The sequence below is a fragment of the Peromyscus californicus genome, unplaced genomic scaffold (assembly GCF_007827085.1).
Source record: "Peromyscus californicus insignis strain IS unplaced genomic scaffold, ASM782708v3 Scaffold_6__1_contigs__length_162567912, whole genome shotgun sequence".
Lineage (NCBI taxonomy): Eukaryota > Metazoa > Chordata > Mammalia > Rodentia > Cricetidae > Peromyscus > Peromyscus californicus.
In genome coordinates, this window is record NW_026294584.1 from 36,721,599 (window position 1) to 36,747,118 (window position 25,520).

The following is a 25,520-nucleotide window of genomic DNA, read 5'->3' on the forward strand; positions in this document are numbered from 1 at the left end:
ACCTTCAGTCTATTCAATTAAGGTATGAAATATCAATGTAATAGACTTCATGTTAAGACAAAGGTCCTGCTGCTGAGACTACTTATTCATACACAAATACGCTAAAACCTCAAGGATTCCAAATCTGGAATACTTCTGGTCCCAATCACTTTGGACAAGGGATAATCAATCTGTATTAATTTTGGGATTATAGTATCATTTGAACTACTGGACGTAGACTTAGTCCCAAAGGCAATGGAAGTATTTGCAAGTTTGAGCAAATTCAGTTATCTCTACCATATATTGATAGTCGCTCCCCCTTTCTATTTAAATATGCTCCTGCATGGGAGAAGGCAAGAGTCTTATAATTACATCAGGAATTTAGTCCTGCCATGGCTTTCTGATGATAACATGTAGTGGTAAGATTCAGTTATTCAAAAGACATCCATGGGGGCAGCAGAGATGGCTGAGAGAGTAACAAGTACTTTCTGCTCTTGGAGAGGACAAAGGTTTGATTGCCAACACCTATGTGGCATCTTACAATTGAACTCCAGTTCTAGGGGATCCAGTGCCCTTTTCTGGCCTTTATGGGCATCTAGGCATGCACACAGTATACATACATACATGTAGGCAATCCAATCATGTTCCTGTAAGTAACCTTTTATCCATGCTCCTATGAGGGGGAAAAACACTCACTAGTTCACTAAGCTGGACTTGAGTGGAGTATTTCCTTTAATGTGTCACCAACTCTCTATGTGGGGTGACAAATGTTTGTTTACAACTCCCTAATGACTATATGGGTGGGCCTCATTCAGAAAGCTTTTAAAGACCTTAAGAAGAGAGGCTAATTTGTCCTGGAGATCAGCAATTCTGCCTCAAGATTACAAACCTATAAGCCCTGCCTGAATCTCCCTTCCACAGGCCTGCTCTGCAGCTGCAGACTTAAGACTACACTGCCTTGTAACTGAGTTTCCAAGCTGCTATATAGATATTTAGATAGACACATGTAGAAAACATCATTTCTTCCTCCCCATCTATCTGGCTTTCTGTGGGTTCTGTCTCTCTGGACAGCCTGCCTAACACAGGGAATGAGCCATGAGTGTCCATAGAAGATGTCTGTAAGAAGGACACGGGGGTCTGGGCAAAGACTGGGAGCAAGAAAGGCAAGGGGTCATGACAGACGAAATGAACCAATCCAGGGCCAGAACTCAGTGGTATTTAAGGTCAGTGGGGCAACAAACCAATCACAGGGCACTATACAGACCTTTAACAACAGTTGATACTTATTGACATGGCACTTTCACAAGGCTTTTGCAGAGCATCACTGGCTGTTGAGTTGCTGCTTAGGGGAGGAAAGTAGACTAGCTAAAACAATGGAACAATTACTCTGATGGAAAGCAGTGATGCATGACCCCAAATAGAAGGGGGAAAATGGCAACAACTGTCATATAGTGGAACTATTGCAGAAGTAGAAGCAATCAGAGTGTGAAGACTCATGTCTATAATCTTAGCGCTCACGAAGCCGAGGCAGAGGGGTCAGGTTACTCTGAGGTTCCCCTTGGCTGTAGTGAGATCCTGTCTGAAAAAGTAAATAGAGGCCAAGTTTTCCTAACAAGTTTTGCATGAAGCATGAGAAAAAGAAAGGAGTCAACTATGATGCCAAGTTTTTTTTTTTTTTGTTGTTGTTGTTTTCTTTTTTTTTTTTTTTTAATCTTGAGAACAGGAAACACGGTGCTGCTCTGTCAGAGCTGGTCTAGCCTGGCCACCTGACCATTCATCCCCTTCTTCCTGCACAGCCACTCCATGGATCTGTTTTCTTGGTTGTAACAATCACCTCCCATAGTTTAGCAACACAGCATTTTATCACTTATCATGGGTCTTCCCAAATAAAATATAAGCTGTATTTGGCATGTAGAAATATTTGTCTTTAGTCCAAGGCAATTATATTTCTCTGGTTTTATCTTAAGCACTTAGGATAGTACGTGCTTATAATAGTGGATGACCAGTAAATATTGTGAAATAAATATGAAGATCAAAAGTTAAATAATTTTCATACTACTGCTCATCTAAAAAGTAAACATGGACTTAGCTACAGGTTTCCCCAGCCTTGTTAACATTCCCTGACTTCTTCCTTGGCTAAAAATAATAAAAATCAATATCCCTATTACTTGACACAAATTTCTGTCCTGTGATTTTATTGTTATTATGTAGCTTTTACTGTTTTACCAAGTGTAGAAGGGTGAGTTCCTGATTGCAAACTGGTAATGAATCACTAGTCTGCACTTATCAGACTAAGGAGGTCACAAATGTAGGGAGCAACTAACCTCTGGAGCCTAGGGTAGGGCCTGTGACCTAGTCTATCAACACAGTAGCATGGGGATATGGGTGAAGAGAGTAATCTTCCAAAGCCTCAACACTGTCTATAAAACCCATGCTATCACCTGCCCTTGTGGCTCACAGGGTAATGAAAGAAGCATCAATCGACAAGGTCAGTGTGCTGACGAATCAGTCTTTTACATATTATTCTGAGAGCTTCAGTGTGGTGTATTCAAAGTGGAGAAGAATGAAACCTGTTCTATATGCTAGACTGATGTTTCTGCTGACATGTTTTGTAGTTTTGAAGCATTTCACACTTCTAATCCCATGTTTCACTTCTTTCTCACTACTTTTCCCAACTAATCACATCTCTACTGAGACCAATGGGCTGTCTCAAAGGGAAGCCTTCTTGGTCATTGCTTATCCAGTCCTGTGACTCAGGCCAGGACTTGTAAAAATACACTCTCTGTAGACATGAACTTGAGAACACACCTGAGACTTTCTTTTTTATATCTGTAACGATCCAGAACGTCATTCAAACTGTATTGGAAAACAATCATGTATATCCAATTCTCTGGAGTAACAAGTCCAATTTATAACCAGGCAGCAGTAATGGTACTTCTAAACAGGTCTCTGGATTCTTTCTGAGCCTTTAGCCTATAAGAAAGGCAACCAGCCTTTGGCCTATAAGAAAGGCAACCAGCCTTCTAGCCAGGTTCAAAACAGGCTAACATTCAAATAAGACTTCTTCATCTCTAAAGTTTTCAGCAGCTTGCAGCTGCTGGATTTCTATGCTGTGAACTGCACAATGCACCCTCTGAAATGGTTCATTGCCTCTGTCAATGTCTAGAGGTCAGCAGGGAGGCATTTCTCTTCAACCTTGCTCTATGTATGAACATCACTCTTCAGCTTCTCATTCATAGCATCCCACATGGCCAGTCATCTGGAGATTCTCCCTCTAGAAGTCTGCCTTGCTTTGCACAACCTACCACCAACCCTATTACCCAATTTCTGTTTTCCTTTCTCTTTTTCTGTCCAATATCTCAATCTGTTCTCTAGCATTAAATTTAGACAGGCAGAGTATTAGCACTCTGAAAATATCATATAATCACAAATATATTTTTTTCTTGGCAGAAGTACACAATGTAACTTTGGAGTCAGTATATGAAACATACTCCCAGTGCTGGAGAGAAATTCACTGTCTTGGCTTAAGTGGACAGACATAGACTCATTAAGTAGTAAATGCTTAGGAATGTTGATATGCAAGTCAGATAAGAGAGAGGTGGGAGGAAGGAGGGAGGACAAGGGGAGAGAGAGAGGAGAAAGATACAGAAAGGAAAAGAGAGAGGGGGAACAGAGAGAGGAGAGAGAGAGAGGAGGGAGGCAGGAAGGGACACATGGTGGGAGAGGGAGGGAGAGAAGGAGGCAGGGAGGGAGGAAGGGAGGAAAAAAGGGAGGAAGGGGAGAGAGGGGGACACAGAGGAGGGCACTCTATCTACCAACTACTTAGGTTTGTTCAGCAGAAGGAAAAGGAAGGAAGTCATATGTGCTCAGCAATCCACAGCCATGTCTCTCTAATTCTTTTATGAAGGATTAAAATTTTTATATCATTGAAGTAAATTAATCTGTCAATTCACACCAAAAATAGTTTTGATGGTTAAGATGCATCTCTCTAAATACCCAAATTATTAACAAGGAACTCAGCTTTTGTTTTAAATATATTTCTGTTCTCAGAAACAGCGATTATGCAAGGAAAAATCATTAGGATTATTATAAAAAACACACTTCATCTGTCAGATTCTGTCTTATACATTTCAAATTATATTTTGGACAGTCAATCATTCCATGAAATTGGCATCACTATTTGCCAAGCACTATGTTGGGAGTTTTGGAATATGATCTTATAAGGAGACTCTTTTTCCTCTGATTATATTTTTCATGGTGCAATATTAAAACTCTTGCAGATCTAGTTAGCAATTAGAAAAAGTCAGATTTTTTTAAACAATTAAAAAAGTTATCATTGAATTTAGACAATTCACACAGTAAGCATAGAAACTCCAGGTATACAGCATACTCCATTTAGAAAATGTGAATTCAGATAGTTGGGATTAAGAGGTTATTAATATAGAAGAGCAAACCATAACTCATGCTGGGTGTGTCCGTCTGCATCAAGCATGTGGTTGGCAGACAGACACTCGGACAAGGAAAGATATGCGACACAGCATGTTAGCCTGTATAACATACCTTTGCCATTTTCTCTGCCAGCTGCAGGCGGCCATCGAGTTCTCTTCTGATCTGTGCGGCTTGCTCATCAGCATTATCCAGCTTAAAATGAAAAGAAATGCATGGGTGTGTAAAATGGTAACACAGTGGCATAAAAACAAAGAATAAATGACTAAGAAAGACTCAGCAAATTCCCTCAGCTACCTATTCTGAAGCCTGCTTGGTTCCACTGTGGCCCAATTATATTACTTTTCATTTGGGTTTTAGTCACAAAATGTTGAATTTGTAAGATTTAATACCTCCATTTATTAAGAAATCTAATTACCATAATAACCCTGTGCCTAATGTGTTCGTAACAAACCTAAAACAGGAAGTCCTTGCTTCCTTGAGTTGATATAACTTATCATCAAATTTGTTTCTCCCATTCTCCTCTCTTCAAGGTCAGCCCTGAGCACTTCAGTATTGATGAATTTCTTATTTTGTTCTCTTTTGGATGACAAGATGTTGATTAACATTTCATTTCTTATTTCCTACTTTTAAAAGTATCTCATTTTTTTTTTTGTCTGTACTAATGCTAACTACTGGACTGACAAATTTCTTCCATTAAAGGCTGCATGCATTGCTCATTCTAGTGAGGACACTCATGCAGCCAAGAAATGTTTGCACCTTTCTATAGACAAGCACTGAATTGGAGTTCCATTTCAGTGTTTTAAATTTGAGAGAAGGCAAATAAAAAAATGCATCATTATCTTTCAGAAATTCCCCATTGATACAGAAATTTTTTTCATTTATGAATTGCAATCATTCTTAACTTTTTCTATAATGTCCTCATGTCCCTCCCCCTTCCCAATTACTCAATCTTCCTTTATTAGTTCACCATAAGATGTTAAACTGGTGACATTAAATGGTAAATTCCTTCTCACTTCAATCCATTCTCCTTTTCTATCCTCATTATCAAGAAGGTAGACTAAAGTATATAGCCATATTTTGTTAAAGATAATTTAAATACTTATTTATGTGTCTGTGTGTGTCTGTGTGAATGCATGCCACATGTGTGCAGGTATTCCAGGAGGACAAAAGAGGGTGTTGGATCCCACAGATTTAGAGTAACAGATGGTTGTGAATGTTGTTTGTTTATTTTTTCTACAAGAGAAAAAAAATACAATAAAAAGGCAATTTGCATCTAAAGGAGTCATAGATTTTCATCTCAGAACAATAGTATTTGAAGAAGCCACAAAATTCTTCAAATTTCACCAGAGTGGTGTTTACCTCATCAAAGACATACATCCTTAGATTACGGCATCTCTGTGTAGCCTGGGCTTTCTGTTGTGTAGACCAGGCTGGCCTCAAACTCAGAGACAGGCCTGCCTCTGCTTCCCTAGTACTGGGATTAAAGGCATGTGCCACCACCATCTGGCTGTTTTACTTAATTTTTAAGAAGAGTTTTTCTTCTCCTTTCTGAATTTTAGTGGGGTTAATTCTGTAAGAGACATCGAACGACTTTAAAAACATCAGTGTCTTAACCGCATTTGTCTGAGGATGTGGACAAAGGAGAGAACTGCTGTCCTGCGCCTCTTCTTTTCAAAGCTAACCTCCGAGATCAGGAGCCTAACTTTATTGAGTTGAGACACTGAGCAGTTCTGATCCCTTGAGGTATCCTACTATAACCACACCTCTCTCCTTCTACCCAACTCCCAACTGGTTAGTTTTCATAATGATGAACTTCATCTTACACAATACTTAAAAATATATTCTGCTAAGACAAAGAGGATTTTATCTTACTTTACATAACAAAATAAGATATATTTGCCAGAGAAGGTAACATTGATAAACAGTGGAGAGCTTTGAGTCTGAAGCCTTTGACCCCTTTGCAATCTGAAAGGACCTGAGTGCTCTCCTGTAGAACCAATCTTAAAAGTTCTTATTAATAAGAACAAACCTGGTGCCAGTTATTGGGGTAAATGATGAAAGATCAGAGAAGCAGAACAAGCCACAACTACCTCGCCTTGCCAATTCCTCAGCTGATCCTGTTTCCTCAGACTGAGGAAACTGAGTCCTCATCTAGAATGAATCTCAGCTGAACTGTGCTGCTCAAAAGCCTAAAAGCTTAACCAGGCTAGATCCTGGTTTTCATGCCTTATATATCTTTCTGCCATCACTTCCTGGGATTAAAGGCTTACTTCCTGGAATTAAAGGTGTGAATGACCATGCCTGGCTGTTTCCAGTGTGGCTTTAAACTCACAGAGATCTGGATGGATCTCTGCCTCCAAGTGATAGGATTAAAGGTGTGTGTGCCACCATTTTCTGGTCTCTATGTCTAGTGACTGTTCTGTTCTCTGACCCCAGATAAGTTTATTTGGATGCACAATATTTTGGGGAACACAATATCACCACACACTCTCCTGAATACTCATGTTCAAAACTAGCATCACTGACTAAAAACTCTCAAATTTGCATCTCTATCTACAACATGCCATGGGACATCCAGACTTATCTTTACCTGTCTACTTGAAAATTCAACTTATATAAAGAAAAGGTATGCCCCACAAAAGCTTCTCCATTTCAAGAGGTCCCATTTATTAATTGTTGCTCTCAGTGTCTGTGCTACTGGTGTCATATTTAGGAAGTGGTCTCCTGTGCCGATGCATTCAAGACTACTTCCTACTTTCTCTTTTATCAAGTTCAATGTAACTGGATTGATGTTGAGGTCTTTGATCCACTTTGACTTGAGTTTTGTGCATGGTGACAGATATGGATCTATTTGCAGTCTTTTACATGTTGACATCTAGTCATGCCAGCACCATTTGTTGAAGATACTTTCTTTTTTCCATTGTATAGTTTTGGCTTCTTTGTCAAAAGTCAGGTGTTCATATGTATGTGGATTAATGTCAGGGTCTTCAATTCGATTTCATTGGCCCGTATGTCAGTTTTTATGCCAGTACCAAGCTGTTTTTATTACTGTAGCTCTATAGTACAGCTTGAGGTCAGGGATGGTGATGCCTCCAGAAGTTGCTTTATTGTACAGGATTCTTTTAGCTATCCTGGGTTTTTTGTTTTTCTATATGAAGCTGAGGATTGTTCTTTCCAAGTCTGTGAAAAATTGTGTTGAGATTTTGATAGGGATTGTATTGAATCTGTAAATTGCTTTTACTATGTTAATTCTACCTATCCATGAGCATGGGAGATCTTTCTATTTTCTGATATCTTCTTCAATTTCTTTCTTTAGAGACTTAAAGTTCTTATCAAAAAGGTCCTTCACTTGTTTAGTTAGTGTTACCCCAAGGTATTTTATATTATTTGTGGCTATTGTAAAGGGTGATGTTTCTCTGATTTCTTTCTCAGCCCATTTATCATTTGTATATAGGAGGGCTACTGACTTTTTTGAATTGATCTTGTATCCTACCACTTTATTGAAGGAGTTTATCAGCTGTAGGAGTTCCCTGGTAGATTTTTTGGGGTCACTTATGTATACTATCATATCATCTGCAAATAGTGAAAGTTTGACTTCTTCCTTTACAATCTCTATTCCTTTGATCTCCTTTTGTTGTCTTATTGCTCTAGCTAGAAATTCAAACACTATATTGATTAAATATGGGAAGAGTGGACAGCCTTGTCTTACTCCAGATTTTAGTGGAATTGCTTTAAGTTTTTCTCCATTTAATTTGATGGTGGCTGTTGGCTTGGTATAAATTGCCTTTATTATGTTTAGGTATATTCCTTTTATTTCTGATCTCTCTAAGACCTTTATCATGAAGGGGTGTTGGATTTTGTAAAAGGATTTTTCAGCATCTAATGAGATGATCATGTGGTTGTTTTCTTTCAGTTTGTTTATATGGTGTATTACATAGACAGCTTTTCATATATTGAACCATCTTTGCATCCCTGGGATGAACCCTACATGGTCATTTGTTCTTGGATTCAGTTTGCCAATATTTTGTTGAGTATTTTTGCATCAATGTTCATGAGGGAGATTGGTCTGTAATTCTCTTTGCTGCAAACTCTTGAAACTGAGACACTTTCATAGGGCAAAAGGCATGGTCAATAAGACAAAAAGACTTCTTCCTTTCCAATTTGTCATCCCACAAGGGCACTTGCTCAGCTATGTTCATATCAGCATTGTTTGTAATAGCCAGAACCTGGAAACAACCTAGATGTCCTTCAACTGAAGAATGGATAAATAAAATGTGGTACATATACACAATGGAATACTACTCAACAGAGAAAAACAATGACATCATGAGATTTGCAGGCAAATGGATAGATCTAGAAAAAATCATCCTGAGTGAGGTAACCCAGACTCAGAAAGACAAACATGGTATGTACTCACTCATAGGAGGATACTAGATGTAAAACAAAAAGGACTAGACTGCTACTCACAACTCCAGGGAGGCTACCTAGAAAACAGGACCCCAAGAAAGACACAGGGATCGCCCAATGACAGAGAAATGGGTGAGATCTACATGAATAACTTGGACGTGAGTGGGGGTAATGAAGGGCAAGGATCGAGAGAAAAAGAGCTTAGGGGTGAAGGAGATCCCAGCTGGATCAAGAACAGAGAGGGAGAACAAGGAATAAAAGACCATGATAAATGAAGAACACATGAGAATAGGAAGAAGCAAAGTGCTAGAGAGGCCCACAGAAATCCACAAAGATACCCCCACAATAGACTACTGGCAATGGTCGAGTGACAGCCCGAACTGACCTACTCTGGTGATAGGATGGCCAAACACCCTAACTGTGCTTAGAAACCCCATCCAATGACTGAGGGAACCGGATGCAGAGATCCACAGCCAGGTCCCAGGTGGAGCTCCAGGAGTCCAATTGGCGAGAAAGAGGAGGGTTTGTATGAGTGAGAATTGTTGAGACCAAGGTCGGATAAAGCACAAGGACAAATAGCCAAACAAATGGAAACACATGAACTATGAACCAATAGCTGAGGAGCTCCCAACTGGATCAGGCTCTCTGGATAAGTGAAACAGTTGATTAGCTTGATCTGTTTGGGAGGCATCCAGGCAGTGGGACCGGGTCCTGTACTCAGTGCATGAGTTGGCTGTTTGAAACCTGGGGCTTATACAGGGACACTTGGCTCAGCCTGGGAGGAGGGGACTGGACCTGCCTGAACTGAATCTACCAGGTTGAACTCAATCCTCAGGGGAGTCTTTGCCCTGGAGGAGATGGGAATGGGGGGTGGACTGGGGGGAAGGTGAGGGGGGGTGGGCACAGGAGAGGGAGAACAAGGGAATCCGTGGCTGATATGTAGAATTAAATTAAATTATAAAATTAAAAAAAAAGACAAAAAGACAGCCTACAGAATGGGAAAAGATCTTCGCCAACCCTACATCTGACAGAGGACTGATCTCCAAAGTATATAAAGAACTCAAGAAACTAGACATCAAAATACTGAACAATCCAACTAAAAAATGGGCTACAGAGCTAAACAGAGAATTCCCAAAAGAAGAATCTCAAATGGCTGAAAAACATTTAAGGAAATGCTCAACTTCCTTAGTCATCAGAGAACTGCCAATCAAAACGACTCTGAGATACCACCTTACACCTGTCAGAATGGCTATGGTCCAAAACACTAATAATGACAGTCTATGATGGAGAGGATGCAGAGCAAGGGGAACACTCCTCCACTGTTGGTGGAGTGCAAACTTGTACAACCACTGTGGAAATCAGCATGGCTGTTTCTCAGAAAATTGGGAATCGATCAACCTCAAGACCCAACCATACCACTCTTGGGCATATACCCAAGGAATGCTCAATAATACCACAAAGATACATGCTCAACTATGTTTATAGCAGCATTATTTGTAATAGCCAGAACCTGGAAACAACATAGATGCCCATCAAGTGAAGAATGGATTAAGAAAATGTGGTACATATACACAAGGGAATACTACTCATCAGAGAAAAACAATGACATCATGAAATTTGCAGGCAAATGGATGGAACTAGAAAATATCATCCTGAGTGAGGTAACCCAGACTCAGAAGGACAACATGGTATGTACTCACTTATAAGTGGATACTAGATATAAAGCAAAAAACAATCATAATGCAACCCACAGATCCAGGGAGGCTACCTAGCAGGGGGAACCCTAGGATTCCTGTGGCTCATAATAAGTTTTTGTTTTGCCCAATCACTGGGCAAGCTTTAGTGAAATATTTCAGTATTAGGATAAGAATTTGTACTGTATCAAGCTGATGAAAGAAAATGCTGGCTGTACTTTCAGGAGGGGAGGCTAAAATCTTTTTAGATTATGCATTAGCCTATAGAAAAATGTCTACCATAAATCAAACAGTGAAGTGGAAGATGGTAGGAATCTCACTTACACAACTTAAGTCAAACATAGCTCTCTGAACAGATTAAGATAGATTTCTTCTGTATCCCAGAATCTAATCAAGATTTATATGTATAATTCAGCTATTATTTGGCTTAAAAGTTCTTATTGGGAAATGTTATCATTTTTACTATTTTCTACAGTGAAAATATTTTTCAGTTTCAAATAACCCTGGACTTTCGAATTATAACCTGTTTTTATGTTCAGGCTATCTGTGTATTATTTCTCTTGCAGTTGTACATAAAATGTTTTTATATTCAAAGCAGGACAAATACTATAGAATTGTATTACATGAAATATATAGAATATATAAATTCATAGGGACAGAAAGATTAGACATTATCTCAAGATGAAGAAGAAAGGAATATAGAGCAATGATTTCCTAAGTATAGAATCGCTGTTTTGTGTGATGTAAAAGCCCCACAAATGGACAGTAGTATCAGGAAATAATATCATAAATGTAATAAATCAATACAATTAATGTAAAAAAGTCAAAGTAATAAGCTTCAAAAAAAAGAAAGAAAAGGTATGTTGAATTTTTTTTTACATTTTTTTTTATTTTGCAATACAATTCAGTTCTACATATCAGCCACGGATTCCCTTGTTCTCCCCCCTGTATGTTGAATTTAATGATTCCAGAAGAGATGATTCTTACACCTTGATTCCTTATGCAGAGCACATAATGTCATGTTATAAGTGGTATGTCATCTTACTCAATTCCTTAAATCCTAAATAAAGGGGTCATCTTTGCCCTCTCTTTCCTAAACAGCTCAAGTCCAATGTACCCACAGTCATATAGATCAAGATCTAGAGCTCCATAGCTGAAGCCTAGGCAGGCTAGAAATACTTGGAATACTTCATCACATCTCTTTTTTTACATTAATAGTATGTATATATGTGCATTTGTAATGTGTACACATATGACTGTCAAGCTACATTACATATATACCTTTTTGCAAATTCAGATACTTCTAACAAGAAATAATTAAGAATAAAAGTAAAGGGGAAGGGGAGAAGGCCCAGCAAGTAAAGTGCTGTGTGAAGACCTGAGTTCAGATCTCCAGAGCATACATGAAAACCCAGGTGTGGGATGTAGCAATACACATCTGGAATCTCAGACCTGGGTGGGCAGAAACAAAAATTCCTCACCTTGGCTGGAGAACCACTTTAGCCAATCAGCAAGCACCAGGTTCAGTAAGAGACCACATCTCAAAAAATAGGCAGAGATTGACTGAAGAGAACTAAGAACTGATATCAACGTCTGGCCTCCACATGTACACACACACACACACACACACACACACACACACACACATACACACACACACACACACACACACCACACAATCACATCACACATACAAGTACACACACATACACACATGTACACATAAGCACATTCTCAAAAAGGGAGTAAAAGAGAAAATAATCTCTTTGTTTTTTGAATCCCCAGTGCAACCTAAAGGAGTGATTCTGCATACACACAAGGAAGCATGATGTTCTGGAGAAAGAGAAACCTGAATAGATAAATGGCAGAAGTGGCATTTTAAGATGCTGCTGACACAGCAGAGCCTATTGCTGGGCATACGGCTACGTGGACTCAGAGGGCTGCAGCAGAGGACCACAGGCAAGTCCCCATTTCTGCAGTGCGCCCTCCGTTGCAATTTCCTCTCCTCTAAGTCCATGATTTCAATATTTTATGTGACAAAAGATTCCTTACCACACAGATGTCTTCCATGGCACTGGGGATAGGGCTTTTAAAGAGTTTCACTCATCCCTGACCATGACAGAGGCACAGAAGCATCCCTCATCTCAGCAATGCCTCTAGCTCATATCACTCAGCTATTTTGACTTCACGTTTCTAAGTGTTTCACTAGCTTGACACATGTTGTCAAGACACGTACTTTGATTTTCCTCACCTTCCTTACTATGGGAATACTAGTTCCCCATTCAGAATTTTCTGGCTGAGGACTCTCATCTGGACTCTTTAGGAAGCTGTGACCCTGTTGAAAGTTGTAAGAAGGATTTCGTAGAGAGAAAGCTATGTTTTCCTTCACAGAACTGCTTGGATTTGATAGCAAAACCTACAACACAGTTACTTCAAGAAAGATGAAAAAAATACTGGAGAAATTCTGCGACGAAAAAGTTGTTTTGTTACTGGGATCAGAAAGAATTTGTGAATGTGGAAATACTAAAAATGGAGAACTTTGGCATGCTGATCTCAAACCCTAAACTGTCGTTGCTCAATTTTTCTCTTGTGGAGAAAAAGAAAACCCCAGAGAACAGAAATACATTTGAGAAGTACTGGGTGGGTCTGTGCATGTAGAGCACTATCTTTAAGAAAGTTTTTTCTTTTTCTTTTTTTTTCTGAGACAGGGTTTCTCTGTGTAGCTTTTTGCAACCTGTCTTAGAACTCACTTTGTAGACCAGGCTGACCTGGAACTCACAGAGATCTGCCTGCCTCTATCTCCCGAGTGCTGGGATTAACGGCATAAACCATCACCACCTAGCTTAAAGAAAATTTAAAAAAATATATTTATTTATTTTACATTCTGACTGCAGTTTCTCCTCCCTCTTCCCCTCCCAGTCCCTCCACCCATCTTCTCTCTGCCCCATCCCATCCACTTCTCCTCTGTTTTTATTCAGAAAAGGGCAGGCCTCCCATGAATATTAACAAAACATGGCAGTTGCAATAAAACAAGTTGCAGTAAGACTAAGCACCTTCCTTGTATTAAGGCTGGGCAAAGTGACCCAGTAAAAGAAATAGGATCCCAAACACCCGAAGACAGCACCTACTCCCATTGTTAGGAGTCCCACAAGAAGACCAGGCTACACAACTGTCACATACATGCAAAGGGCCTAGGTCAGTTCCATGCAGGCTCCCTGGTTGTTGGTTCAGGCTCTGTGAGCTCCTATTAGCCTGGTTAGCTGACTCTGTGGGTTTTCTTGTGATGTCCTTGGCCCCTCTGAGTCATATAATCCTTCCTCCCTCTCTTCAGCAGGATTCCCCAAGTTCAGCCTAATGTTTGATTGTGGGTCTCTACATTTGTTTCCACCAGATGCTAGATGAAGCCTCTCTGATGACTTTTGGGGTAGGCACCCATCAATGAGCATAGCAGAATATTGTTAGGCATCATTATATTGTGCTGTAGAATATTATTTTAAGGTGTGTTACTTTTGTTTATATTGCATTTGTTTAACTCTGTAAAGCAGTGATATTTTGCCTGTCTAAAACACCTGATGGTCTAAGAAAGAGTTGAACAGCCAATAGCAAGGCAGGAGAAAGGATAGGTGGGGATAGCAGGCAGAGAGAATAGATAGAAGAAATCGTGGAGAAGAGAAGAACTAGCCAGAGAAGGAGGAGGACATCAGGCGTCAGCCACCCAGCTTCACAGCAAGTCATGGAGTAAGAGTAAGATTTATATAAGTAAGAGAATGGGAAAAGCCCAGAGGCAAAAGGTAGACTGGATAATTTAAAGCAAGAAACAAGCCAAGCTAAGGCCATGCATTGATAAGAAGGAATAAGCCTCAGTGTGTGAATTATTTGTTAGCTGGGTGGCAGACCCCCAAAAGAGCAAAACCAAACAACATTTTGGCATCCAATGAGGGGCTCGAATTTCTGTGTAGGGTTTAAGAGAGTTGAAGAAAAAAAAGAGAGAGATACAGCTCCTTTAAGAGCTTCTGCTGCCAGTTAGTGAGCTCTTGAGCCTTCAGTACATTAAGCAGGAGCAAAAAACTAAGCAAAAACACCTGCCACAGTGCAAGCATCAGCACTCTAGAGCTCTAGGAAGGTTGAATGAAGTTCCTGGTCAGATAAACTTCCAACTGTCCCCAAGTTTCATGTTTGGCTTTCATGACCTAAGAAGTGGGTGAAGCCAGCTGCAAGCCATGTGTGGAGGATCCAGGTGTAGGTTAGCAGTTTAAAGGTTTGCTCCTGTGGTCAAAAAAGACTAGAGATTTAAAGTAAAAGAGATCAAGACAGAAAAACCTCTAAACAGATTCCAGTGTGTTTTACAATGTGCATGGGCTTAAGAAAGAAAGAAAAAGGGTATGGACAGTCATAGAAAGAAATACACAGTTTAAAAATAAAGAGAGTTAAGCCACATAAGATGGGAAATACACAGGGAGTCTGGATCCTGTATGTTATTGTGTTGATTTTGAATTTTTTGATTGTTGAAAAGCAAAGGACAGCTGTAAAGAGACCTGGAATTGAAAGAGGGACTGCTGAAATAAATCAACCTATATACTTTAGGAATGCTTTAAGTTTTAAAAAGCCAAAAATATACTTGTGAAATGGAAATAAAAAACGCTTTGGAGTTTTGTTCCCACAGAAGATGAGAGGCTGTGGATTCCTTCAGGAATGATACTGCTCAGGTTTGGTCAGAGGAGACCTCCTGAATCTTAATAGGTGATATTTATCAGCAAAGATTATAGCTGGTCTTCCCAGGATTTGGCCATTAGCTCAAAATTTTCTCTCTGGGACCCTAAAGAAATTTCATCACAGATAGCAAGAAGCAGTTGGAGAACATGACATTCACATTCCCAAGAAGGGTATGGAAGGTCTTTGGTTATTTGCTGGGCTATGGATGTTTGTTATCATTTAGGGGAATATAGAATATTGTTACAAAGTTAAAGATATTTTTGATACACTGTATATATGTTTCTACTCTTGTTTAAATTTTTTTTATATTGATGAAAATTTGTTATTTTTGTTACAATATATTGTGTATATGTTTCTATTCTTGTTTAAGGTATTGTACCTATGTAGTTTATTTAAAAATGTAAAGTAAAATTCTAGTTTTTGAAAGCTATTATTATAAAATATATAGGGTAATCAGGAAACATGTGTTAGTGGCTAGTCATTTATAACAATCAAATTTGTAGATATGTTAGGTATGCTTTCCAGATCATATAGAGATGTATTTTAGATAGACAGATGACCTTCAAACCTTTCAAAGACCTATAGAATATGGCATTTAAAATGTTTTGTTAATTTAAGGTTTTTCATGACAATGAGACATCTGCTTCTGGCAGCACCAATTTACTTCAAAGAAGATAGTGGGCATTGAAGAAACTCTTATGGGGTTTGCTTTCATTGTGGCACGGTTAGCCACTGGGCAAAGAAACTGTTCTTGCCTTTGACTGCTGACAATGTGCTGTGCAGACTGAACGTGCAGGACACACAGAAAAAAAATACTGGTGAACTTTGCCAAAACCAGGCAGGTCAGTCTTTCAAAATTCCTGATTCACAGAAAAGTCTGTCAGATATTCTACAGGACACAGAGGAAGGTGACTGACAAACTTTGCTAAAACAAGGCAGGACAGTCCAAAATTCCTGTTTCATAGAAAAGTCTGTCAGATATTTTAGGCCTGTAGGCTGAAGATGGATGCCCCAACATTGCAGAGGAAATTTGGGTGACTGTCCAGGCAGTCAAATGTCTCTGTTGTTAGATAATATTACATCCTTCTGGAACTTGGATGGAGTTGAAGACTAGACAGTTGTAGTTGCAGTTTTCCTTAGTTAAGATAGCTATGTTAGGTGTACAACTTTGGATTCACTAAGATAGGATAGACAATGCATTATTTTATCTGAATATGCTAACTACAAATGGACAGAATATTCTGAATGTAATCCTTAATAAATTTTTATTGTTTATAGTCATACTATGTTTAAGTCAAAACCTTTTATTTTTATTTAGACAAAAGGGAGAAATGTTATAGAATATTATTTTAAGGTATGTTACTTTTTTTGTTTAACTTTGTGACGCTGTGTTACTGTGCCTGTCTAAAACACCTGATGGTCTAATAAAGAACTGAATGGCCAATAGCGAGGCAGGAAAAAGGATAGGTAAGGCTGGCAGGCAGAGAGAATACATAGAAGGAGAAATCTGGGAGGAAACAGAAAGTAGCCAGAGAAGGAGAAGGATTCTGGGGCCAGCCACCCAGCTACGGAGAGAGCAAGCCACTGAGTAAGAGTAATATTTATAAAAGTAAGAGAATGGAAAACCCAGAGGCAAAAGGTAGACTAGATAAGTTAAGGCAAGCTGGCAAGAAACAAGGCAAGCTAGGGCTAGGCATTGATAAATAGTAATAAGCCTCTGTGTGAATTATTTGTGAGCTGGGTGGCAGAACCCATAAAAGAGCAAAACCAAACAACCACAACATTGACTTTATTTTTTCTCCAGTTCTGTTTGGTTCTATCTTAGGTTTATGGGCCACCCAGCCTCTAGGTCCTGGCACTTCATGCAGTTTCAGGGTTGAACTCACTCTTGTGACATGGGTCTCAGGCTGGACCAGTCATTGGTTAGTAACTTCCCCCAGTCTCTGTGCCACCCTTAACCTAGCACATCCCTTAGGCAGGACAGACTGTACGTTGAAAGTTATGTGGCTTGGTTGGTGTCCCAATCCCTCCACTGGTAGTCTTGCCTGGTTACAGGAGATAGCCAGTTTAGGCTAAATATCCCCTATTGCTAGGAATCTTAGCTGTGGTCATCCTTGTAGATTCCTGGGATGACCAAGTTTCTACTTGACCCTAAAATAACCTCCTTTCCAGTAGTCACTTTCAGTGCTCCCCCCCACCTAATCCCTCATGCTCCCATGCTCAACCACTCCCCATCTACCCACAAAATTTCTTCTATTTACCCTTCCCAGGGGGAGCTGAGAAGAAAATATTTTTTTAAATTTATTTCTAATTATGTGGATATGTCTTTCTGCAGATATATGCACATGTGAGTGCTTGTGCCCACAGAAGACACTGGATCCTCTGGAGCTGGAGTTACAGGCAGCTGACAGCCACTCAATGTGGGTGGGTGCTGAGAACTAAACTCAAATGCTCTACAAGAGCAGCAAACACTTTTAAGCAATGAGCCGTCCCTTCAGCATAAGAAAACCAGTGCATTCAGTATAAAGATAACTTTACCAAGTTTCACCCAATAGATCTTTTACAAAGCCTGTAACAGTGCCTTTCTAAAGCTCTAAAAACTACCAACAAATTCTTGAATTCATTAAACCTAACCATATATTAATAGATTGTTCTAAAAATGTCTCTCATGGCATTGTTCAGTATGAAAGTCCTCTGTGATTAAACTGCTATTGCCAACTAGGCTGACTGTCCTTATATTAATCTTGTTGACCACAAAAGAAAGATTAATAGGTCTGTTTTTCTATAGTGACATCTTTGTATATGCTAAGCCTTGCATAATGTGCCCTCTTTTTCCATTGGAAAAAAAATTACATTTTTCTCCAAATTTCCACTCCAATAACGGTATATTTTTTGCAATTAATTTTATCTTGTTAATTTTCTTACCAGTATGAAAAATACAAATTGACTATGCTTTATATCATTCTATAGCTTGATATTTCAACCTTGAGGCTAATTCATAATGGTGCACAGCATACATTTTATCTATAAATTTATTTACATACATTCATTAGAAATGACTGACGTCACAAAATGCTTCTCTAAAATCAGTGTACACAGTGCTTTGCAGTTTATCATGCAATTTTATAATATCCATTGCTTACTTGATGATGTCCATTATACAAATGAATTCTCTATGGCCTCATAATAGTGATCAAAGAGTTATTCTTATCAAATTATTTTACCTCACCTGTTAATTATCTGTCATTACTCAAATCACAAATTATGGAAATAGAGCATTTCTCTACTCAGATGACTCTTGTTAATCATGTTACTATGTGTCCCAGTCCCCCATTTTCTCAGCCTTTGTATTTTTGTCTTGGTCATTGGCTACTGTGCTATAGTTCAGATAGGCTGTTGCAGCCATTTTTTTAGAGAGGTGTCATAAGTTTTGGCACAGGGCTTCTCTGTCTCTCTTGTTCCAGCTCTAGGAGTCCATATGAAGAAAAGTTATTTCCTTATAGTCACCGTAACATGAATTCAAATTAAAAACTAAGGTTATTTTTAGCAGCAACCCCTTAACGGCTCTCCATATTTGAATATGAGTCTTACTACTGTTGATCATACCGAAATCTCAGAAGTGGAAGGGAGAGCAACAGGGGTTGGAGAGGAAGTACAAGGATGAAAATAAAAACTAAGTAAGCAAGAATGATGCTCTAACACCTTAGCCTAGTATTTAGACCCTCAAACACTTTGTACCAAACCACCATTCTAACCTATTGTACAGTTAGTTGCATTATCTACACAAATTGATCTATATTTTAAATCAGTCACGCACATTCACACATTTTCCAAACTATGTGCATTGTGCCCACTTTTCTTGGAGGGATGCTCTTCTCTTCTCCCCAACATTATTTTTGTTTTCCCAATCAATCTCCAAACATCTGAGAAAACTATCTAAACCAAATGTTTAGCAACACAAAAACATGCTCCAAAAATCTACTTTCCACAACTGTCTTAAACTTAGTAGCAATAGTAGAAAATAGTAGAAAAGGTATTTATGATCTCTTCCTCCAAACGCAGTACACATGCTTTCTTCCACTTTACCTCATCCTATGGACAGGAATGAAACACATCCATTTCTAATGGTGGAATTCTGGCAACTCAATTTTTTTTTTTTTTTTTTTTATTAATTTATTTTGCAATACAATTCAGTTCTACATATCAGCCACGGATTCCCTTGTTCTCCCCCCCTCCCGTCCCCCTTACCTTCCCCCCAACACCCCCCCCCCCCATTCCCATCTCCTCCAGGGCAAAGCCTTCCCCACAGACTGAGGTCAACCTGGTAGACTCAGTCCAGGTAGGTCTAGTCCCCTCCTCCCAGGCCGAGCCAAACAATCCTGCATAGGCCCCAGGTTTCAAACAGCCAACTCATGCAATGAGCACAAGATCTGGTCCCACTGCCTGGGTGCCTCCCAAACAGATCAAGCCAATCAACTGTCTCATCCATTCAGAGGCTGGCAACTCAATTTTAATGCAAATGCAAAGCATAATTCCACTTGTATTTGGAAGTTTCCTGAGTCCTAACATCTTCACAGTCATTCATTTGCCATGAAGCAATCCCATGAGAACAAAACTAAAAATCTGTTCCTTGCATTTTGATCACTAAAAATTAGCTAACAACTACACAATAACTATATTTTGTAATTTCACACAACAAAAGAACATAAGGAAATGAAGTTATTCCCTGACTCTTGAGAGCAATGTGTTCCCTGTATGATGTTATCTATGAAAGACTCAGATAACATTCTGTCTGCTAGATACAAACCTTTAAAAGAACACCCTTATATCTACTTCTTAAATTATGCATAAAAATCTGACTCAGAAATAGAAGTTCTGCCACAGATTCTTATAGAACAGTTCTAAGCGTCTTAAAAATTCATTTCCCAAATCACACTTTCCTTTGAATACGTAAAACAGGGAAAAGATGAATGAGTTAATTAGATATAAAATTACCCTATGTGAACTGAATTAAACTATATTAAATAATGGATCAAAATGTTCAAAGGCAAGAACATAAGAAATTTAACCTCAAACATTAAAGTCATGGGAGTTCTGTAGCCTGGAGGATACACACACCATTCTATAGGTACAGATGCATCGATGTATACATAGCCATGCACATATACCCTTAAAATGACAGATATAACTTTGTAAATTTTTTATACACCACAACTTTTTTCTATAGGATCTGTATTAATATTTCATCTTCTAGGACTGGTTAAATCTATATTCACATTAACCATCCTAGGGTTGAAAGTTTAACCACTAAATAAAATAATGCATGTAAACTCACTTTCCCAGATAGGAACTCTAACTTCATCATGACTAATAAAAACTATATACAACCACCACTTATTTGATATCAGTAACTGTTCTGACCTTCATAGACACTGACCTCAATTAGCCTTGGAACATTCCTATGCACTACATCTTCTTACTGTCCTCCTTTAGTAATGAAAATCTGAATTAGAGGTTGGCATAAGCCACTTTCCTACAGTCACACAATTGATAAAAGGTTGGACAAGGGTGTCGATCTCACTGTTCAGCTCTAGGTTTTAGTAAAACTGTTTCACACTCCTAAGTTCTGTGTCATATACACCTTCTATTCTTTATTTTTTCATGACATAAGTAAATGTACAAACTAGAAAACACATTATATTATTACTGTACAGTGAATGAAAAAAATAATATTTATCCTAAGTTTAGGTTGTTAAAATACAGTAAAGTAGGTACTTTATACATACACAGATCAATAGTAGAAAATGACAGGTTTAGGAGTTATGATAGAAAATTGCAAATCTTCATATTTTTTAATCCTCTTGCATATTTAGCCAAAAGATATGGAGGTGGGAGAAGGGAAGTCTTTGTAGAAGTGGAATTTCCTTTGGTCTTGAAGAATAGAGAGGTAGGATATCCAAGTGATGGAGATAATGCAAGGTAAAACTGAAATTTAGGGAAATGAAACATGACAACTATTTACGTGGCAGTTACACAGTTATGTATTATAGGACATCTAGATGTTCTATGGATGTAGAACTGTATAAGAAGTTTTATGCAAACTCCATACCGCTTTATTTAAGAAATAGAAGGAACATCCACATATTCTGATTTATGAAGGGGGTTCTGGAATCATACCTCCACAAATAACTGTACAGTGAGTTAAGAACCACAAATGATTCATAGATGGAGATATGTCTTATCCATCTGAAGTTGCTCATATCAGAATTATAACACCACATTAACATAGGAAATGATGTCATTTTAAGTGTTTAACAACAACAGGAGTCTTTCAATTACTTTGTACTAAGGTTTAGGAATTGATCACAGCTATTCATTATATAAGATCTAACTAAGGCAATAACCAGACTGTTATGTACTATCTAAGGTGATTAGGACAAAAGAAAGAATTTATTTTTTTTTCTGGTTTAAAGCAAGGAAGATTTAAGATATGGCTTAAAACATTAAAGTTCTCCAGATGACTACCAAATCTCTATTCCCAAATCTCAAATCTAATTACAATTATAAATTTGTATATCCAGTTTCATGTATTATCTTTATATAGGCAGATAATATGTGGATTTTAATATATGTAATAGCAAACTGATTCCAGGACTGCCAATGAGAAGCCCTGCTTTGAGACAATTGCTACTTCCGTTGCTCTACAATGGAAGGCTGGAGCAATGCTTGGGCAAGTACCGTGTTGGAACAACAGCCAGAGACCATGCGGTGCTTTATATAAAAATTCCATCAGACAAGCATAAACAGTCCCCACCCCTGCTGGAATTTACATTTACATTTTGTTCTTTCATAGGAAAGTTGGTGATTCAGTATTTTCATCCAGGCAGATATGTAGGAACTGAGAGGAATTCTGAAACAGAATCCAGAGCATAGAAACAGAAGAATGTATGGACAGACTCCATTGAGGCCCATCACTATAAGAGTTTTATAGGCAACAGAGAAGTAAATACAGATCTCTGTTTTGGTTTCAAGATGCACTGTCATGCACAGCCTCATGTTATAAACACTTGACCCCCAGCTGGTAACACTGCTTTGGAGGGATACACAATCTTTTGGAGGTGAGACTTACTGGAAGTCATAAGAACCCTTGAGGGTGTCTTGTCCAGGGCCCTTTCCATTCTCTCTGCTTCCAAGCTGCCACGAAATAAGCAACTCTACTGAACCAGCCATTTTGCCACCATGATGTTTTGTAAAGTACAGAGGGCTAAGTGACCATGGGCAGAACTCTTGGAAACCAAGATTCTGAATAGTTCTGCCCTTTGGGTTGTTTCTGCCAGGAATTTTGCTTTGCAATTCTGTAACAATGCTCAAGTGATCACTACAGAAAACTTGTACCAGAAGTGTGGTCTTTGGACCTGAGTTGTAGGAGGAATTTGGAAGACTCAGAGGCCTCGGCTAGAGAAGCTCAAAAATGCAGGGCTGTACAGAAGATTCTGGTGGGAGCATAAAATGCTCATGGAGAAAGAAGTGACCATGAGTTTCTTGTAGGAATAAGGGCTCTCTTGGAAAGTGGACTAAAAGCCACTTGTGTTAAATTCTGGCAAAGAATCTATCCTCACTTGTCTCTGTCCTGAAACTTGGTGGGAAGCAGATGTCAAAGGTGACAAATGAGTTACATGGTAGAGGAAATTTTACCATCTTGTAGCATTTAGACTGTGGCATGGTTATAGATAGCTGATTTGTGATTACTAAGATTTCTGACAGTTCAAAAAAAAAAAAGGCCCGAGACAACAAGGGGAGAAAGGTACTGCAGCAGATTTTAAAACATACAGTATGGCTACAAAAGGAATGTGTAAAAGGTTGTGAACCATGAAAGTATATTGCTATGTTGTGCAGTATTTTAACTAGGCAAAGATGTGTTACATTTGTTTATGCTGCAGAATATTACTTTAACTATATGAAGGTGTGTTGCTTTTGTTTATGCTGCATTTGTTAATAATGAAAAGATGTGTTACATTTATTTATGCTGCATTTGTTTAATTATAAAAACATGTACTGCATTTGTTTCACCTTGCCTGCCCAAGGCACTTGATTGGGCTAATAAAAAGCTGAATGACCAATAGCTAGGCAGATGAGGGCTAGGCAGGCAGACAGAATGAGTAGGAGGAGAAATCTAGGCTGAGGAAAGAAGAAGAGAATGAGAGAAAAAGAGGGAGACACCTGGGGCCAGACAGACAGACATGGAAGAAGCAGGAAACGTAGGACATACAGAAAGAAAGGTAAAAAGCCCCAAGGCATAACATAGACGAAGGGAAATGGATTACGTTTTAAGAGCTAGCAAGAATCTAGCCTAAGCTAAGGCCAAGCATTCATAACCAAAAAGAAGTTTCCCTGTCATGATTTGGGAGCTGGTTGGTGACCCAAGAGGAAGTCTGCTACAGTGTCACAGATGTTGGTGCTGTTTAAAAACAAAACAAAACAAAACCTTGAGTTACTTATAATGGGACACTTAGAAAGGTTTCTTTAAGGCTAGGCCCTACCCACCACAAACCCTAGGACATAAAATTATATAAAATTGTTCATTTTATCAACTTTCTTTTGAGAAGACAGATCCCTGGTACACCTTATTTACACAGGGAAATCTAAGGAATTGTATTCTTGAGCTCAGCCACTCAGGCCCTCAGAAGCCACTGCTGCAATTACCCAAGGAGGCTTGCTAGATGGTAGCAGACCTCAGCATCACCCACTTGACGCTGTGCTTTTAGTCATGTAGAATGCGTGACAAGATCATGGGGACTTCTATTAACATTTCAAAGGAAGGCTTTGGAAGTTAGACGATGTCTAGCAGGATTAGATTTCCTGCAAAGACCCTAACACAGAGAGAACGGTATATGAAACTGTGGAAGTAAAGTGTAGGCTGTTGTGGAGACTATTGTGTGCTAGAGATGCCATGATGTGGAAGCTCTATCAAGGAAAGTGACAGGCCGTAAGTGGAGTGATCCTGAGAGAGAACCCAGAACGCCGGCTGGTTGGAGTTAAAATCAGGAGACCACCTGCATGGGATGAAAGGGAGCTACAACATTCAGTGGGTACCCTAGTGGGCTTTGTCTTGTTCTGATTTGATCCTAACTTTTGATCCCTCTATTTATCCCTTTTCCAATTAAAGTATTTGCTCTGAATCATTGGTATGTTATGTCAGAAGTGCACAAATTGTTCTTTGATTTTTATAGGGGCTCACAGCTAAGAGCTTGCCTTGTGTCTCTGAGGAGACTTTAAACTTAGACTTCTAAGTAATGATGGAGTGTTAAAGCTCTAAGAAATCTTCTATTTTCCATCAGGAGACAGCTAGGATCTGTTCATGCCCAGGGGCACCTGGCTGTGGCTTGAATATGAAATATCCCCTACAAGCTTATGCTTCTAAATGCTTTTTTTTTTTTTTCCCAGCTGAGTATTTTTGAAAGAGGAGACTGGAAAATTTACATGGCAAGTCTTAGCTGGAGGAAGTGGGACCTTGAAGGTAGATCCTTTGGAGTAACTGGTACTTAGACTTTGACTGTTCCCTCTGCTTTCTAGTTTCCAGGAAGTAAAACATTCTACTTAACCATGCACTGCATCTAGTCACTATGATGTTATGCTCAGGCACATGGTTTGAATCCTCTGGAATAATTAGCCAAACTAAACAATTCATCTTTTTAAGCTCTATCTATGAAGTATTTGTACCACGGTGTCTTAATATACCCATAACTAAAACAAGAGGAAATTAGATCATGGACAAATTACTTAAGGATTAATACAGAGTTCCTGGTCCTTTGTCTTTCTTCTATTTAACAAAAGACATGACCCATCCTTACAGGTGAATTGAGAAGCAGGGCAATCTTTCTGGAAACCACACCCCAAAGAACTTTTTGAAATCCCACTGGTTCCTGTCACTGCTCTGTCATTCCTCAGCAGTGTTTCCTAGCACAAGGTAAAGTGTAAGCTCTGTCATCAAATTGTTTGATTCTTTAAGTCTATCTCTTATTTCCCTAGAAATTCATGCAGCATGCCTTCTAACTTATTCTAATCTGTATATAGTTAGATTTTCATCATTCTGACCAAATACCTAAAAGAATATAATTTAGAAGCAGGATTTATTTGCTTCATGGTCATAGAGTCTTTTCAATTCTTGGTTGCTTGACTTAAGATGTTTGGCCATAGTATCATCAAAGGAAGAGCTACATGTAGGAGAAGAGATTCTTTCCCTTGTGGGACATGGGAAGCAGAGAGAGGCAGAGGTTT

At 38.9% G+C, this 25,520-nt stretch overlaps 1 protein-coding gene across 5 annotated transcripts in view; it reads right to left on the minus strand.

Annotated features, from left to right (window-relative positions):
• The window catches only part of Cadps2 (calcium dependent secretion activator 2), a 542,094-nt gene that overhangs the window by 296,812 nt on the left and 219,762 nt on the right, over positions 1–25,520 (minus strand). For all 5 annotated transcript variants that reach the window (XM_052722147.1, XM_052722145.1, XM_052722146.1 and 2 more), the window contains exon 4: positions 4,540–4,620. In XM_052722147.1, coding sequence (XP_052578107.1) covers positions 4,540–4,620 — 81 coding nt within the window. The remainder of the gene's footprint in view (positions 1–4,539; positions 4,621–25,520) is intronic.